Source organism: Anopheles gambiae, chromosome 2 (assembly GCF_943734735.2).
Source record: "Anopheles gambiae chromosome 2, idAnoGambNW_F1_1, whole genome shotgun sequence".
NCBI classification, from domain to species: domain Eukaryota; kingdom Metazoa; phylum Arthropoda; class Insecta; order Diptera; family Culicidae; genus Anopheles; species Anopheles gambiae.
The window spans coordinates 50,849,634-50,867,962 of NC_064601.1; the positions used below are offsets into that span (position 1 = coordinate 50,849,634).

The window sequence follows — 18,329 nt, forward strand, 5'->3', positions numbered from 1 at the left end:
AATACAGAAGGTAAGGCGAATCTCAACCAAGGTTGTTGGGTTGTGGTCCTTCATTTTTTGTTTTGTTTTTGCTGTTGAGAGATTTTGGTTTTGAGGCGTTACCACTGCCGTTCCTTCCTTCCTTCGGTCAACCGTGGGCTAGCTGGTACGTAATCTTGAACAGGAAATTAGCGACGGACCGTAATTGATTTCCCTTTTTAAGTAATTACCTCAATTATGTTTGTTTGTTATCGATCGCATCCGTCCACTCATTTCGGTCATTAAAAACGGACCGAATGTTGAGTGTTTTGTGTTGCTAAGGAAAGTGAACCTGGTATTTGTATGTGTTTGTTTTTGTAGCAGCAAAAAATAAATAAGTCTGTGATAGATGATGGTCCACTTTTGTTTCTACGTTGACTATGAAAATGTTTGTTAAGAGGTGTGATGAAGCTTCTTTAAGTATGATCCTGGATGTGATCGTTTGTCAATGAATATTTCTACTTATAATACTACGCATGAAACAATGGCTGAAGAAAGAAAAAAGGCAATCATCTACCTTGTATAACGTCGTGAGCCACCATCACACCAGGTGTATTACATTGTTCCTCTTGCGATTCGAGCCAATCATGCTTCGTTCATGATTTGCCATCAAATGAAACCCAGTTTGCTGGTGAAATCTTCACAAAACATCATCTATCATGTGCTTACGATAGGTAGGTGCTTAGTATAACGAGAGAGGCGAATAAAAATAAAACCCACAAGAAACCCCTAAACACAAGAGTCATATTTATGGCATGGCTTCAATAGCATTCTCTTTTAGCCGGGAATTGAGAACAAAACTCCAGAGCGGGTACAATCCACTCGTATAGCAAAAAAAAGGCAACCTTCAGTGTAATGGAATATGCAGGGGTCTGGAAAACAAGCATCATGTTTAACCGAAGCGCTCGCAGGGCGCGCTCTTTCCCTTACACGTATGTTTTTCCACGCGGCTGATTGAAAGCTGTGCCAGCGTTCCTGGCAGGGTTTCCTTTGTCCCTTTGGCTTACATAACACGATACGGGCGGTACAGTTCCTCCAACGGTTCCACGCGCGCACGATAAGCACCGTTGATTTGGTGGCAGGCAAAAGGGCACGATAACACTTCCCTTATGGCATGGCAAAGGTCGCCACGCTTCGTGCTTCGATGCTTTGGTGAAATTGATATTTTCACCCTCCCCGGGAGTGAGATTCGGGCCCTGCAATGGGTCGGCAGGGTCGTAAGGAGAGGGAAAATGGAACGGCAAGACGATGTGGTGTGATGATGCTGTGGTGCAAGAAAAAAAAGAAGGTAATCAGCCATGGCAGGTGCAGAGCTACGTCACCCCAGGATATGAAAAGCACACATACTCACACACATACACAGGCACGAGAAGCGCAAAGTGAACCCAATGGAATCGACAGGATCGAAGAAACACTGAATAATTCAATTAGCAAGTAGATTAACTAGCCTTATCCGGTGTGTTGCTAAACGGGGACGAAAGTGTTTGTTGGTATGAAGAATGTAGGCATGTTCAGGCACAGGCACAGTTACGACGGATTTTTCAAATCACGCCAAAACTTTCTCTTTATGTTGAGGTGGATTTGTGCTTTATATTCTGTGCTACCTATGTATGTATGATTCGATAGCATTTTGTTGCTCAAATCAATCAATTATTTACGTTTATGTATGAGAATTATGTTTTTTTTTCTGCAAAAAGCAATAGGATTCATACATTTAAAGGTATTAATTTTTTTTTGTCATTTATGCCTCAGATTTAGCTAATTTACTTTGATTGCTTCATGCAGAGATTTTTTATTTTACTATTCCATTATGTATTTGGAATGGGAATTGTATTTTCACTAAATCCGTACATCATAGCAAAAGCAACAGAGCAACACTAGTTCACCAGTGCATGGGTAAACGGGCTACTACTGACAGATGCGTTGTGAACTGGGTAATCGATTAAATTGTCGAACGGAATTAACGTTTGAAATGAAAAGACCAACGCCACACAATGGGTGTAGCGTTAATGCTGGCTTTCACAAAGCGTTCATGTTCGGATCCGTTGTTGACGAGACAGCAGAACATATGAAGCAATCCTACACTCGGTGATCGTTGTTCGAATCGTTCAGTAGGGGTGGGGAGACACAATAATTATTTATTTATTTTATTTGTTATAATTGGTAAATGATTGTTTGCGTTTTTTAATATAATTTGCAAATGCTGGCTTTGAATAAATTGAAAATAAAGCATAGTTTTAGTTTTTTATAAAAGCTCATTTTTGTCTCGTTTATCTTTGTTATCAAGGTTGTCTTTGCCTTGTTTATTTGGAATCTTCTTTTTCTGGAAGTTCTCAATTCTTCGGAATCATGTCTATAACATTAGCGTATACCAGGATCTGGGTTGACTTATAGGAGATGCTTACCGAAGCCTTCTCCTTCGCATACCGGAATGTCCTCCATAGCGCCAAATTGTATAGGAGACAAGAAGTGGTTTGGCGCAGACCTTAACCAGCCGAGGGATAGCTTTTCGGGTTTCGTCGATGTTACCTTACCTTAGGTATAACCTAATAGCAGGTTACCTTAGGTAAAATATTGTTTAAGTTACCTGCTCTCACTTGGTAAAACATTCTTAAAATAGTATTATTTATTTTTGGTGGTTTTTGTTTCAATTTTATTCTTCTAATAGTCAGTTAACATTCTCATGTTTTTTTGGTATTGCTTTTGCCAAATGTAATTTCATTGTGCCCATCCTAATCGGTCATCTAGCATATATTACATGAAAATCAAGATTCCAAAATACTTTTATAGTTTATCCGGGGTCATCTTAAAGATTGCTTGATGGACTTGAAGTTGAAGCATTGAAAGCTTAATTAGAATGCAAGTTAACAGACAAACAGATAGAAATAAACAACTAAAAATGGTTATAGAGTACTTAGAATGATCCGTATCAATATTCAATACTCAATTTAATTCCATTGTTTGCCTTGAAGGTTGTACAATGATTAAACCTAATTAATGAACCTAAGACTATTCTAAGAGCAACGCATTGAGAAATTAGCTCAGAATTTTACGTTTTGATTAAACAAAAGTATGTGTCTCACTAATTATGATAATGCGTGATAAATGACTTCATATACAATACTATAATAAAGTGCTAGGCGATAATATCCGATTGCCCGCGAGAGGAGAGAAGGATTAAATAAAAAGGACAAAATTGTGGGACTGAAAAGCGGAACGCGTACGGAAGCGGAAGCTTGAGAAGGGAAGGTCAAAGTCGAACAAATTGAAAAAGGTGTTAAAATGATGTAGACAGGACAAAAGGGGACCACTGCTTGCATATCTATAACGTCGAAATGACGAAGCGACGGGAAGACGTGGGCAAAGGGATCGGCGTATAGGATTGCAGGCGAGTAAGAAAGGCGAATCAATACAGAAGAAGGCCTCCAATAAAGATGGCTTGGCCAAGACCAAGTACAAAGTTACGCTCCGTATACGAAGGGAGATTATCTGTGGTAAATCCAAAACAACGTTTAAATATCAGGCGTGTGGCGTGTATCATGAAAGATCTATAATTTATGTCTTATCATTGCAACAATCCTTAAATAATTGCGGCTGTAAGTTTTACATATATTAGAGGTAATTACATTACCCACTTTGGTTGAGTTGGGTTACCATCCGTATGTGTAAATGCATTCAAAGCCTTCATTGCTCACTACGCAAACTCAACGATGACAGATATGTGACGCAAAGACTAATTAAAAAAGGGGGCAGAAAAAGCTACGATAAAGCTTCCTGGTGTTATTGTCCACGTGACTTGATTATGAAAGTTTTTTTTATTAAATTATGTACCATATTATGTCATGGTTATGAAAGTATGCTTTAAATTTTTAATAAAATTATGGAATGTTTCAATTAGTAGAAACAACACATCTATTTAAAGCAATTAGTCTACTGCAGAAAAAACATAAAAAGAAGTCAATTTTATCTTAAAAGCTAGAATAGTCTGCCATTGCTATGGGGCACTTAACCAATATGAATACCGAAAGCCACTACAGCCCAAAACAAGAAGAAAGTTTTACATTTCATCCACGCTTCGCACATCTATAACGCTACCCCTAGACTTGCTGCAAATTCATCCCTTTGTGCCACAAAGTAACGCCCTGTTTCGTGGAAACTCGTGCAAAAAATGTTAAAATCTGTCTGAAAAATTCAAAGCTTTGGCAGTTTTCTCCCCCGGGGGAGGGTTGTAAGCATGAATTTGCGGTGATACAGACATTTTTCACCAACGCAAAGCAACGCCGAGCAACCAGCCACGGCCCGTATAATTAGAAACATTAGATGCATTTATTTTCATTTAATCTCTCGCCGAAAATGAAAAACTCGGCCGGCAAAAGCACCAGGCAGAAAGCAGAAACCGCTCCGGTGGTTGTATGAGTGCGTGTCCCGCTGGTTTTGCAACCCCGCTGCTGTAGCTGCGGGTTAATGTGTTCCTACATGGAACATTTAGCTCGCCTCCCGTCGCTTTCCCGTGCTCGAACGCTGTACGCTGATGTGTTGTTTCACAGCTACGCATAATTCAGCGCTCTGTTTGAATTCTGGATGGAGCTCCACCCTACCTTAGCCTCAGCTGGTAGAGCAAAAACTCCCAGGATCGTTTAATATTTGGCCATGGCATCCCAGCGTACGTCATGCGAGGGGATGTATTAGGCCGTTGGCAGAAAACAAAAATGAGTCAAACAACAGCAATAAGAATGATTCCCATTCGGAAATGGGGAAAAAAACGTTGGAAAAAACACCTTCTCAACTTAAGCCGACAAGCATCGGGGAGGGGGGGGGGGGGAGGTTGCACATCTCTCCCCCCCGGAAACACTGTGGAGTGGTTGGAATATTTCGTAAAACTAATTACATTTGCTAATCCCCAGCAACGGTATCCCGTGCACGTTTGAAGATCATCACCATCACCATCATCATCATCATCATGGCCAGTTCCGCATGCCGACATCGTTCGGTAAATGTGGCTGAAATTTATCGCACAAAGTATGCCTCGGGCAATGGTATCACATCAGTTCGGTAGCATATGATGAATGCCAAACGGTATTATGTATTCGACCCGGCCACCAGCCAGGCCACATGGTCACGGTAGCCATCGAGCATCGGCAAAAATGAAGACCACTTCAGGAGGTGAGGGCGAGGGGCCGAATGGCTTCGAAGGTTGAACAATCTTGCTGATGAGTTCCTGACGCCTTCTTGATTAGACGCTGCGGGGCTGGAGACGGGATTTTTTTTTCTTCTTAGGTCAATGCGCACAGTGTTGTTGTTTGGTAGTTTGAGTTGGAACAAATTGATTCACTACCGGGAATAATTTGTTGTTAGGTTCACTTAGTAGAAAGTGCTCTAGTTTCTCGAGTAAGTAAAGCAACTATTCCCGCTGCTAGACCATTATATTAACAATACAATTATCTCTATTCAAACATGTATAGTCGATTATTATTGCATATTCAAGTATCATACACAAAAAAAAACAATCATGATGCGTCATTTTGCAATTCTTTGTCCAGCTGGCCAAGCAGGCAACGTGGTGCACTCTGCCCACGTTTATCATCCCGTCCCGAGTGTGCAGATCAGATAGAATTGCATTAAAATGTAGATCATCATATCGTTCGTCCAACACTTTGACTAATGTGCTTGGTGCAGCTCAAAGCTGATGGCAAATGCTCTGTTCCTCCAACTCGCTGCCCCTCCCCCAGTGTCCGCCGATTCTTTTACACCGCTTCTTCCTTTTCCCTTCAACGGCACGCCACCCGGGTGTCAACGGAACGTGATGTGACATTAAATTATTGCACTCCACGTGCAGCAGTAGTGCGCCACTCAAGTTGTTGGGGCAGGGCAGGATCCCATCCCATCCCACGTGTGTGCATGTCCATCAGACATCCCCAGGCATCCACCGGACCATCATTTTAGTGTGGATGCACATGGACGGTCACGAAATTTTATTTATGTCACAGCGGACCTGCCGCGTCCACAACACCGAACAAGACCGACACCGGAAGGTTAGGTGTCTCTGTGTGTGTGTGTGTCTGTTTGGCCAAATTTGTGCCACGGGAAGCTTGCCATGGTTCGTTTGCCGGAAATAATGCGCTTGATTGTGTGTGTGTGTTTTTTAAAGCCCGCGCGCATGTCGGTCCATAAAAGAAACGAGCCCCGCCCCGAGGGAGGGATGGATGGTGCATTGGCCAGTGTAAATGCCATTTCCTGTCAAATGGCAACCCTGTAATGATGCTTTTATGATGGATTGTTATACGAGCCTGCCATTAATTTGGGTGGGGCTGGTGGGAGAGGTACAAGGTGTACAAAATAGGATGGGAGGTGAAGCGAATTGGTTTGGTAATGCATTTTATAAATAGGATAACATTGCAAGTGCAATGAGCCATTTGGTGCACGAACAGCACTGTTTATGTTCAGCTTTTAGTCATGTTTGCTGCTTTTGAAAGTATTTTAATGACAGGTAGGTGGAAGACACTTTACAGCGGAAAGGAATGAATAGTGTAAATATTGCATTTGCTTAGGGCAAGCAACACTGCACCGCATTATGCATTGTATCAATCACCCACCAAAAAGTGGGTCGTTGAAGCTCACTTTGTCCGCGACACAATGCGAAACGTAGCACCAAATATCGTTAAATCTTTCCATTTCGCCGCACAATACATGTGCCGTAGAGTGCCTAGTTGCTGGAAGGCACTTGATTTTAGCATCCTCAAGGATAAGCCAAGCCACTCGTCGTACACCGCTATACCTTCTTAAACCGTTTTGTATTGTGAGTTCTTCGCCGTTCTTGGGAATGCAACGCCGTTGGTGCCGTTCCGGATCCATCCCACAGGAGTCCCAGCAGCAACACAAAAACCGGGCATCTCTTTGCGTTGCGAATGAAAATATTTTGCCAATTTTTGCATTTCACATGAGAAGCTTACATTCTTCCGGGGAAGGAGCGGTGGAGTGCGGTGAAAATGTGCGTTGCCGTAAGCCGGTTCGTTCGTTTCCGCACCGTGTACGATACTTTTCCCCCCTCCCGTGGGCAAATCGTCGTCTCCCATCGTCTGGCGCACATAATTTATCGTTGTTTCTTGCTCTGACTTACGGCCCCGACTACGGTACAAACGGATATCGCCCACACCGACAACGGGTAGCGTGTGAATCGACGATTGTATGTACAGCTGGCATTGGCAGTGCAACTTGGCATCCCGCAGTATGCGAGTTCATCCTTCCACTCGGCCCAAGGTTGCCGGTACGACTTAATGTTCTTACCGTGCAGCAGCAGCAGCACTTTCGCCCGAGTTATGCCAACAACTCACTACGGCCCAAGCTATCAAAGATGCTGTGGGTATAAAAAAGGGCAAGGCGGGAATAAAAGCTGCTTTTGAGCCCTATTCACCGGTGAGGTGTCGGTAAGAAGCGATTCTGAGTGGGCAAGATTTTGTTACACGGTAATCAATCTTGATTAGGTGAGGTGTAGTAAAAATTGTCGACAAACACAGTCTTGAGGCCTTGGTTGGTGCCAGGTGTAAATGAAGCCCGTTAATCCGTGTTGGTTCGCGTAGGATGAGCTTTCGAGCAGGAATGAATAAATGATATGTAAATGTATCACGCTGTAGGGGTTGGATTATTATTTGCAAGAATTATGTTAAAGCTTTGCCAGCAATAGGCATGGTGCAGAGAGAGAGATAAAGAGAGAGAGAGAGAGAGAGAGAGAGTGAGAGAGAGAGAGAGAGAGAGAGAGAGAGAGAGGTTCGAAGTGGTATCTTCGGTAGTTAACCCATGAATATGGCTTTGCTCGTACATTTTATTGTCTTTGGTGGAATGGGTGAATTAATAAATAAATTCTATTCAGAAGCCAGAAGCATAAATACCATAAATAACAGCAACACGGCTCATAAATCATCACTTAACACGAATGAAAACACTCCGACGGATTAGCTGTTTAATTTGAGCCTTTTTTCTTAATTCTTTGCGCTTACATTGTTAGAGACGTTACATTGAACAAGCTTGTTTTACATAGAAACAAAACACCAGAACACCGTTCACTGTTACTTACTGTTCGCACTTGTAACATTTACCATAACCCGAGCTTTCCAGATGAAAATGAATGGAAAGGAAGGGAAAGAGGCAGGGAAAGAGGCAGGGAGAGAACACGAGAGAGAAAAAGAAACACTTTCCCACTCAACAAGTATCCCGCTGGCAGCGTCTATGCAGGTTTCACCGAGCATGACGTTTGCCAAACATCAAAAGGTCCCCACCCTTGGTGCTGCCTGTACAAGCATAATCGCATTATGAACAATGTCGTCTTTGATAAGGGTTTTATGTCCTGAACCGCTTCCGGCACAGGCATTTTCACTTGTCTGGCAAGTAAACATGATTGGTATGCATATGCTCTGGCGTGCATGCTTGTAATCATGGTGGTTACAGGGCCAGTTAGCCAACGACGGTGCAAAGGCATAACCCTACGAATTGGCACCACCATTCAATATGAGTATAATTCTGGTACAACAATATTGCGAGAGTGGGCCGAGTAATGAAACTGGAGGTTGGAATTTCTTTGCACGATTGTACGTAAAAGACGTTTGTTTTAAAGATGCACCAGTATGGCAACCAACGTAATAAGGTTCTGTGATGGAGGCGCCAGGTAATTTGTGGTGTTAAATGTGTCATTGGTCGAGTGATGAAGATTATAAAGAGAAAACACGAAAAACTGTTGCAGTTTTCTCACAGTGATATATTTAATTAAATTAAAAGCAAAAAACAATACACTCATAGCATACAATTACACTGGATGAACGTAAAGAAGACAAATAGAGAAACGAAAGCTATAACTTGTACGGTTTCACTGCACGTAACACTTTACAAATATGCAATACTTAGGAAATAAAATACGAAGCTACGCTTCTTCATCTTTTTAATCGTAATTTGAACTATCTGTGGTTTGATTCCGGATTTACCTACCGGTAATGTTTTGCATCGCACTGAGCGTACGTAGTACGATGATCGGTTTCCGTCTGACTGGCACTTATTCATCGCACGAACATCTACGTACGCCCACAGTCCGCGACGAGCTTCATAACTGTTACATTACTACCCTTTTGTCACTAGCTAAGGCTGCTTCATCACAATTCTTTAAGGCCAATATTTGTAACTGCATGTTATACTCTGTCTCTTATAGCTGGAGGATGGGTGTTGCCACATACTGTTCATAGAAGTAAGCGAATGTTCCTTCTTCTATCCGACTGTCCCATGTTTGAAGCAGTTAAAATCGAAATTTAAACCGCAAAGTAAACGGTTGTAGCGGGCGTCAGTGATTAAGACTGTTACTACAATAAAATACGCTGCTAAGGACCAGGCATAGCAGCAAACAGTATACATTGTATCACACTATCGGAACTGATTCACTAGTTTAATTATAGGCGTGCCTCTCGTGCATTTAAAATATTCTCTAGCAATGTATATGCAATTTGTTCTTTTCGTCATGCAATCCTATTTTTGGTTTGATTGTAAACGTACCGTCTTCAACAGGCCGAACGTGATTCATATTCGAATCGATTTCCCTTTCGTACGACTGAATATCCTGTTGTGGATAAAGCAAATTCAAATAAAGCTAGCTCGCTGGAAAACGGGTTGCCAGACCTAACAGTTGTTTTGCTAAAGGAAAATAATGAGAACTTTCCGCGCTATTCGCTATTCCATCTCTGGTAACTAACAACTTGAACGATTAAAACATAACTAGATATTGCAAATTTTGATAACTATTCGTTTGATGTCTACATGTATAAACAATTTTGTTAGCAAAATAAAAGCTTAATTTAAGAAACGATTTAAAATTTCACATATTGCACAATCTAGAGTTACGGGAGTGATTAATTTAGTATTGGTCACATTAATTGTACGATAGAGACGTGTACAAAACTATTCATCTTAACAAAAAAAAACATGCTTCCAACAGTGGACTTTCGATTTAGTGCACCTTTAGGTCAAATATTTCTCGCAGCAATGGTTCCACCTCCGATGGATTCACATTCAGGTAAACGCTGATAATTTCATCATTCAAAAAATGCAGTTCCGATATTTTCTGCATCAGCTTCAGAAATACCGAGCGTGCCTCACAACCAGGATAGATACTTTCCAAGTATCGGCGTAGCAAATAGTAGTAAGAATTCTGTAAAGTACAAATGCCATTACATTACTTGAAACGTTGTTTGATGGAAAGCAAAAACAATGACTACACACCTGTTCCAGTTTGATCACGTCCGAATGTATCGTTTTGGGGCGATCGGGCGAGAACAGCGTTATGGCACACATTATTAAAATAATATTCTCGTCCGAGCGCCACTTCTTGTCGAACGTGCGTATGAAACGTTCATGCTCCTGGTACACATTACCTTTGGCAAGCTTGAGCACATCCGCCCGTATGTTGGACATTTCCTCCTGGCTGTGAGGTATCTAAAAGCGAAATAAGATACATTTCAACGTTTAAAACATTAAAAACTATTACGACCTATACTAGCACCTAACCGTATTATTACCTTCCATGTCGCCCTATCACAATCGTACTGCATTGCGGAACGCAGGATCATCATCTCGGTGCAGCCTCCCTTCAGCAGCGCTAACTGATCCTCCTGGCACATGTTCTTGAATGCGCTGATCTTTTTAGACATCTTAATCAGTCGTCGAATGGCAATGGCGGTTAAGTTTATCACTTTTAGCAGTTGTGGATCTTGCTGCGTTTGATTGGACTGTAATGAGATAAAAAAAAAAAACAACAACAAAAAAGCAAGATAAATACACATTTAATCTCAGCGGTTGCATCAATGTAATGACTAATCGTTCGAGCTTTCGTGCAAACCTTTAAACGTCAACGTCCACACAGCCGCGTCGACTTGTTATCGCAGCCCTGCACACGAGCATGTGTCTTAATCTGGGGACATTTCGACCAAAATACAAATACGTAACAAAAATACAAAACAAAAAGGAGAAAACGAGCCATGCCAACCGTTTCAAGTACATTTTCGGTACACTGGTGGAACAGGTGTGCTGCATCGATTATCGCTAATCAGTCGGTTGCCCTTCGTTATCAGCTGTCCATAGGCCGCCGCCGGACATTCCGTGCTCTATTGCTACCCCCTGTTCGATCGATACCCCAAACCTCCCGTAACCACTCATAATCGGCCCATGATTTGTTGTGTGATAAGTTAGAACGAGGCAATAAAACTGTTGAGGCATCCAAATGGCAAGGATAATAAAATGCGGGAACAATTGAAACTCGTTCAACCGTTAGCCCGAAAGGAAAATGTAATGAACCGAAAGTGAAGGTAAGTGATCGAAAGGAAAAGCTTAACACCAGACATTAAATGGTCAGCTTTAAGCTGTATGCTAAATTTATTCAAACAAAATTGTTCAAAGGTTCATAAGGATATGTTTATGCTATAGCAAATTAGAGCTACAATGGAAGAACTTTGCGTTGTCTATTAACGATCACGCACACTCACTCAAAAACCTTCATCATACCACCAACTCACCTTTATCCGACAGTCGTCCGAGATGAGCGATGCCAGATCGTCATCTACCGGTGCGTACAGCGCTTTATTGGCCACAATCAGCTCGTTCAGTTTGGCCCTTTCAGCGTCGTTTAGCTCGATACTATTACTACCGACCGGCGGGTGATGTACGGTGGACTGCTGACTTGAGCTCGACCCGATCGGGCTACTGTTGTATCCTTCATACTCCAGCTTGATCGCTTGCATCAGGACCGATTCGAGCGTATGGGGCATGATCGGTTTTGCTTCAATGTCCTGAAAGATGCCCAAATCGTCTGTGGGCGGCACGATTATCGGTGGATCGTGACCGAAGGTGGACGATGCCGCAAATACCACGTCCGCTATGTCGCTGGAGCAGCTGGGCGATGCTGGCTGTATGGCGGTGCTCATTTGGTGCAGCTGATGGTTGTGATGGTAAGTGTGGGAATGTACTAGAGAGGTCGTCGTGCTTGAAAGCAGCGGATCGAGCATCGACGTGTAGGGCGGCTCGTAGTTGGACGTGGAAGAAGGTGAACCAGCGGCACTGATCGTTCCCATCGGTTCCGGCCCGATCGTTGACTCTTGCATCAGGGAACGAATCATTTGATGTTGATCGGTTGCCAGAGAATCAACCTGGGGCGATTCAATGGGTGTAGTCGATTGGTGAAATTGCTGTGATGTTTGGGGTTGCGTAGCTTGATGCGGCTGTAATGCTGGTGGTTGTTGCTGCTGCAGCTGCTGTTGCTGTGTTGGTGATGGCTGTTGTTGTTGCTGTTGATGCTGCTGCTGATGCTGCTGATCATCGTCATCTTTCTGGGATGTATCGGCCGCTTCTTTGATCGTTTTCACGATGTCGGAATGATTCATCATCTTGTTTATCATTTGCAGTGCTTCGGCTGGCGAGCTCATGAATTTGTTCATCACCTGCAGTGCATCTTCCGGCTGGTTCATTAGCTGCTGCATAAACTGCAGCACATCGGCCGGAGAACTGACGATCTTTCCGATCAGCTGCAGCGCATCCGTCGGGGAGCTCATAAACTGGGCAAAAACCGTCAGCGCGTCCAGCGGAGAGTTCATAATTTTGCTAATAATCTGCAACGCATCACCAGGTGCAGTTATGAAATGGCTTATCAGCTTCAGCGCATCACACTGGGAGTTGATTATTTTGGACATTATGAACACCGCATCCTTGGGGGTCTTCATTAGCGATGCAATCGTTTGACTTGCTCGCGTCGGATAGTTGACGATGCGATTCACGATGTCTTCGGCGCTGGAATTGATCGTAACGAGCGGCAGACGCTCTTCGCCTCCTGTCGCCCGGCAGTTCGATTGGGATGGCTGCATTTCGTTTGGTTTCGATGCACCAGCCGATGACTGCAGACAGGCGACTGCCGACGAAAGCAGTTCAGCTTCTGAGGAAAGAGAACCGTGCGGGTTGTACGCCGATGAGCTGGGCGTACTGCTTAGTTCGGAGGGCGAGGCGATCCGACTGTAGTCATTCGATGTGCCAGTGGATAGCATCGATTGGTTGGAGGAGTTGGAGGGTGCCTCTAATATCGTGCTCGATGTGAGCATCGTCGACGAACTGCCCGGCCCATTCGTCTGATGCCCATCAGCCGGGGTGTACTCGGAGGAGCAGGAGTTGTTCCAGCAGTCTCCACCGTCGAACGTTTCCAACGATTTCTCTCGCTTTATCTTGGTAGGGACACTGTTTCTGGCTGGTGTGCTTTCCCGGTCACCCACGGAGGCAGATCCCTCGGATGCACTCCCGTTGCTTTGTCTCTTTTTAGCCCGGTTCTGTTCGATCTTTTTGCGCTTCAGCACCTTATCCTCCTCCGACATGATGTACTCCTTCTTCATGCCAATTCGGAAACACTTCTCTAGTCGACACTTTTGGCAGAAGCGGCGCGTTACGATGGTGATGTCGCAGTTTTCGTTGAACGGACACGTAAACCCCTTCGTGGAAAGGGCATTGCGTCGGAAGAATGCCTTGCAGCTTTCGCAAGTGACCGCGTTGAAGTTGTAACCGAGCGCCTTGTCCCCGCAAACGCTACAAATCTTGCTAATGGCACCGTTCGCTGCCATCGCCGCGTCACCGTCTGGCATCGTACCGTTTGCCATCGTAACCGTCGCGGTCGCCGTCGTCGCCGCGGTCGTCATCCGGGACACACTCGTACTAACACTGCACGGTCTGAAATTTCGGAATCGCTCGTGAGGTGGGCTGAGGTTTATCTTACACTCGCGGCTTATCTTTCCGCGTGTTGCCTCGCCCACTCGCACTGGACGCGCCTGGTTTGGTGCCGTGATACGGTGTCGCTGCTCCAGCTGCTTTTTTCGTCGCCGTTGTCGCCGTCGTCGTTCGGGATCTTTTCCAGAATTGTCCGAGTTCCATCGGGTCACGGTAAGAATGCTGTTCGCAGCATCAACTCTCCAATACGCAACCGTCTTCGGCTCGGCAACTTCCCCGAACCACCACGACGGTTGGAGTTATCACTTATCAGCTGATCGAAGCGCCATCGGTCGATAAGTTTGCTCGCAGGGACCAAGATTACATACTCACCTTTTCCTTCTCTTTTCGCCAGAACCGCTAGAACCGCTTCCGCTAGATGCGAAACGATCGCAAAGCTAAATCCGCCCCGCGTATCACCGTAGCAGTAAAAATGAATTTAATTCAATTGAAAGCGCACGGCACAGCACTTCGCGTAACCTCGCACCATCGATCGTCGCTTGTTTATTTACTCTCTCGCCAGCGACGTAAATAAATTGCGTACGGAAAGGCACGAAAAAAACAAGAGATTTTGGAACTGTCAGCAGAGTGACCAGAAATACCGATTTATCTGCATTCCTACCGATTTTTTTATATGCCTACCGATTCACAGATGACCGCCCTAAAACTACCGATTTTTCATTTATCCTACCGAAAATCACAGATATTTGATTTTTCAGTCGTTTCAGCTTAATCTGTGGCGCTTGGGTTGCTGTTTCAAGGATTGCTAACCTCATTTGTTACTTATCGCGCTGATGCACGTTTATTTGCCTGGCACTTTTTATTTTTCTCCGTTAAAATGTTATGTTCATAATAAGTAGAAAATGTCAGTTGCGTGGATTCCGAGAATTTTTCGTCAAAGAAAATCATTTAAATTTGAATTTGAATCTCGCTGTCCGCGGTTTAAGCTCACCTGACAGAAAAAGAGAATTAAATTTTCAGTCCGGCCCAAGATCGGATCCGAAGTCCGTTGTTTTGGGCTGAAAATTAAAAATGGCGGATGGAGCGCCTTCACGGAGAGAATGCGCTCTATTGCATGCCTTTAAAATGCACGAGGCAGAGCGCCAGTGAGTGCCAATGAAAAGAACGCTCGCTCGCGCTGTTTCATTGTATTTTCCTCAGAAATTGAAGAAAATGAAGAAGAAATTGATCGTTAAAATAATTGATTAAATTTAAATGGTTGCGTTCTCAACAGTGCTCCTGCCGAAATCTGCCAATATAATCTGGCCACACTGGTCCGCATGTTATGGCATTATGACCAATATTGCCATGACCTGAAACCGTTGTGCACGGTTTAAGCGATAGCGATCCGTCTTGACATGCGGTCAGTTTCAAATAAAAAGGAATGCGCAGCTCGCGCTGCGCATGATTTAGCGTCCAAGCTCCAAATAAACACATCGTGTTTATTTAATATTTTGAAAGAACATAACATGGCGATCCTGCCAGGAGCAACAGCAACATATTGGGAAAACGCTAAATATGGCATACGTATAACATTGCCATACGTGCAGAAGTGATATTTCTTGCATTGTGACATCAAAAGAGCAGCAGTAGCAAAGTGCGGTGTAATGTGTCCATATAAAAATGCGTCACATGATTGAACCAGAGCAATAGTGTTTGGCGTAAAAAAAAAAAAAAAAAAAAAAAAAAAAAAAAAAAAAAATCGAAATAACTGTTACTGTCATCGCCTCACTGAGTTCATCGCCTACTGAGTGTAAAAAAAAAAAAAAGTTAACGTGTGAAGAGCAGCCGTTCCGGCCCTCTTGTGACACCAGTTCGCTGTATTAGTGTGCATGTAAAAAAAAAAAAAAGAAGTTTTGGTGACAAAACAAACAACGCCCCTCATCGTGGATCATCGTGTTCGTTGTCTATTGTGTGTGTGTGTCAGGCAGAAATTTTGGACGACAATACGAGGAACACCCTCACCGTCGGATCATCGAGTTCGTCGCTTTTGTGTGCAACAGGCAAAAATTTTGGTGACAATCGTGTCTTTGTTTATTGTACGTGCCAGGCAGAAATTTTGGGCGACAATACAATCAACACCGTGGATCATCGAGTTCATCGCTTTTGTGTGCAGCAGGCTAAAACTTTGGTGACAAGACAAACAACTCCCGCAACGTCGATCATCAAATCATCACTTTAGTGTGTGTACAGTTACGTGAAAATTCCTAAGCGAGCAGCCTATCTCGCCTTTGTCTACCGACAACCTAATGAAGAAAGCAACCCGCAGCGCTGTGGATGAGCGGAAAAGTGCGATCAGAAACAAAACAACAAAACCGAAGGTGAGTACAGAATTGGTGGCGGCTGTGGGTTCGGTAGTGTTCAGACAAAACACTTGCAACAAGCAGACAAACAAAAACGCGACAATGACGACAAAACTTGACTTGAATTTAGGATTAAAACTAATTAAACCATATGATGGTAATTCAAAAGACCTTGCGAATTATATAGAAAGTGTTGAGTTGTTTCGAGAATATTCAGAAGGTGTAGATGAGCATCACTTTTTAAAATTTTTGAGAACCACACTGACAGGCGTAGCACATGGAGTTATCACTCCTGCTAATACAATTGAGGAGGCGCTTAAACTCCTAAAAGAAAAATTCGCTGTAAAAATGACACCTTTGGCGGTGGAACACGAGATGGGAACCAAGAGGCAAGGAAAGCGTGACATTTCCGAGTATGGGTCAGAAATTGAAGCTTTGTCTGCAAAACTAGCAGCGGCCCATGTTTCAGCTGGAAATTTTGTTTCGGAAGGTTCTGCGAAAAATATAGTGGAAACAACAGCTATACGTGCGTTTATAGGGGGACTATCCAATCCAACAACAAAATTTTTTCTGAAAGCAAGAAATCCTCCCACACTAAGCAAGGCGATTTCTGATGCTTTGGAATGTTCCTCTGAATTTGAAAACAATGATGGAAACCATGATGCATTGTGGAACCATCGACAAAACTGGTACAATCGACCACCCATGCGAGCCCGAGGTGGTTATCGCCGACCATCTGGTTTTCGATACTTAAGAGGAAATCAAAGGGGAAACAATAATGCATTTCGTGGAAGTTCATCATTTTTGCCAAATAGGTCAAATCTAAACAACACACATCAACACGAAAACTTTTCAGCCAATGATGCACCAACGCAGGAAGAGGAAGACGTAAATTTGTTGGATTTATTTCGTTGATTTTGATATAATCAAAACCGTTAAAATTTTTGGTCACCTTTTTTCAAAAAAAATCCAATTTATTGTCGATAGCGGAGCATCTTGTTGCATTATTGCACAACGATGTATTCCCAACCATGTATATATTAATCCTCATAATAAGTTTATGGTCAGAGGCCTTAATGGCAATACTCAAACTATGGGATATATCGACACGACAATAACTATTGATAATAATAAATATCCTATTCGTTTTCATGTACTAAATAATTTACCGTCAGATATTAATGGGTTAATTGGTACCAATTTCTTAAAACAATTTAATGCTATTTTTGATTTTTCTAAAATGAAAATTTCTTTTACCCCACCTAAATATTATAATAATTTTCATATACCTGCAAGAACTGAATTACTTACATATGTTGATACAGATACAACTGAAATGTCTGTAATAATGAGTGAACAATTATCGCCACATGTTTTTGTTGCCAACAGTTTAGCAACACCAATAAATGGGAAACTTCCTGTTAAGTTAGTTAATTTTTCAAACAAACCAACTTCCATTAAAAATTTTAAACCAATAATTCAACCTGCTGAAGCTTATAATATAATTGAATTTAAAAGAAACGATGAAAATACTGACAGGGCCAAACAACATCTTAAAGAATTAAATTTAGCACATTTAACAGATGATGAAAGAAAAATGATTTCAAAATTGTGTTTAAAATTTAACGATATTTTTTGTCTCAATAATGACGTTCTTAAACCTTCAAGCTGTCTTCAAGCTAATATTAAAGCAAAAACTAATGTAACACCAAGCTATTCAAAGCAATATCGGTTGCCATATTTTCAGAAAAGTGAAACAGAAAAACAGATTAATAAAATGCTGAATGAGAACATAATTGAACCCGCTCAATCCGACTGGAATAGCCCTATTTTATTGGTACCTAAAAAATCATCAAATGATACGAAAAAATGGCGGCTAGTAGTAGATTATCGGAAAGTAAATTCAGTTATACAAGATGATAAATTTCCACTTCCTAATATAGAGGAAGTAATTGATTCATTGGCTGGTGCCAAATATTTCTCGCACCTTGATTTGTCACAAGGATACTACCAAGTTCAACTTAATAAAGAGGACCGGCCAATAACAGCATTTACCACAGCAACGGGCCAATATCAGATGACAAGATTACCTATGGGTCTTAAAATCAGCCCATCAACTTTTTCGAGGCTTATGACAATTGCTTTGTCAGGACTAAATCAAGAAAAATGTTTGGTTTATCTTGATGACATTATTGTTTTCGGGAAAAACTTACAGGAGCATAATACAAATCTTATTGCTAC

The 18,329-nt window shown here is 42.6% G+C and overlaps 1 protein-coding gene across 1 annotated transcript; it reads right to left on the reverse strand.

Annotated features, from left to right (window-relative positions):
• Positions 1-8,746: 8,746 nt before the first annotated feature.
• LOC1274065 (nuclear hormone receptor HR96) lies at positions 8,747-14,376 on the reverse strand. Its single transcript, XM_313130.6, has 4 exons — positions 11,562-14,376; positions 10,569-10,778; positions 10,273-10,485; positions 8,747-10,201 (listed from the first exon to the last, which is right to left on the reverse strand). The coding sequence occupies exons 1-4, from the start codon at positions 13,716-13,718 to the stop codon at positions 10,001-10,003; spliced, it is 2,781 nt and encodes a 926-aa protein (XP_313130.5). The 5' UTR covers positions 13,719-14,376; the 3' UTR covers positions 8,747-10,000.
• Between the last annotated feature and the right edge of the window lie 3,953 nt (positions 14,377-18,329).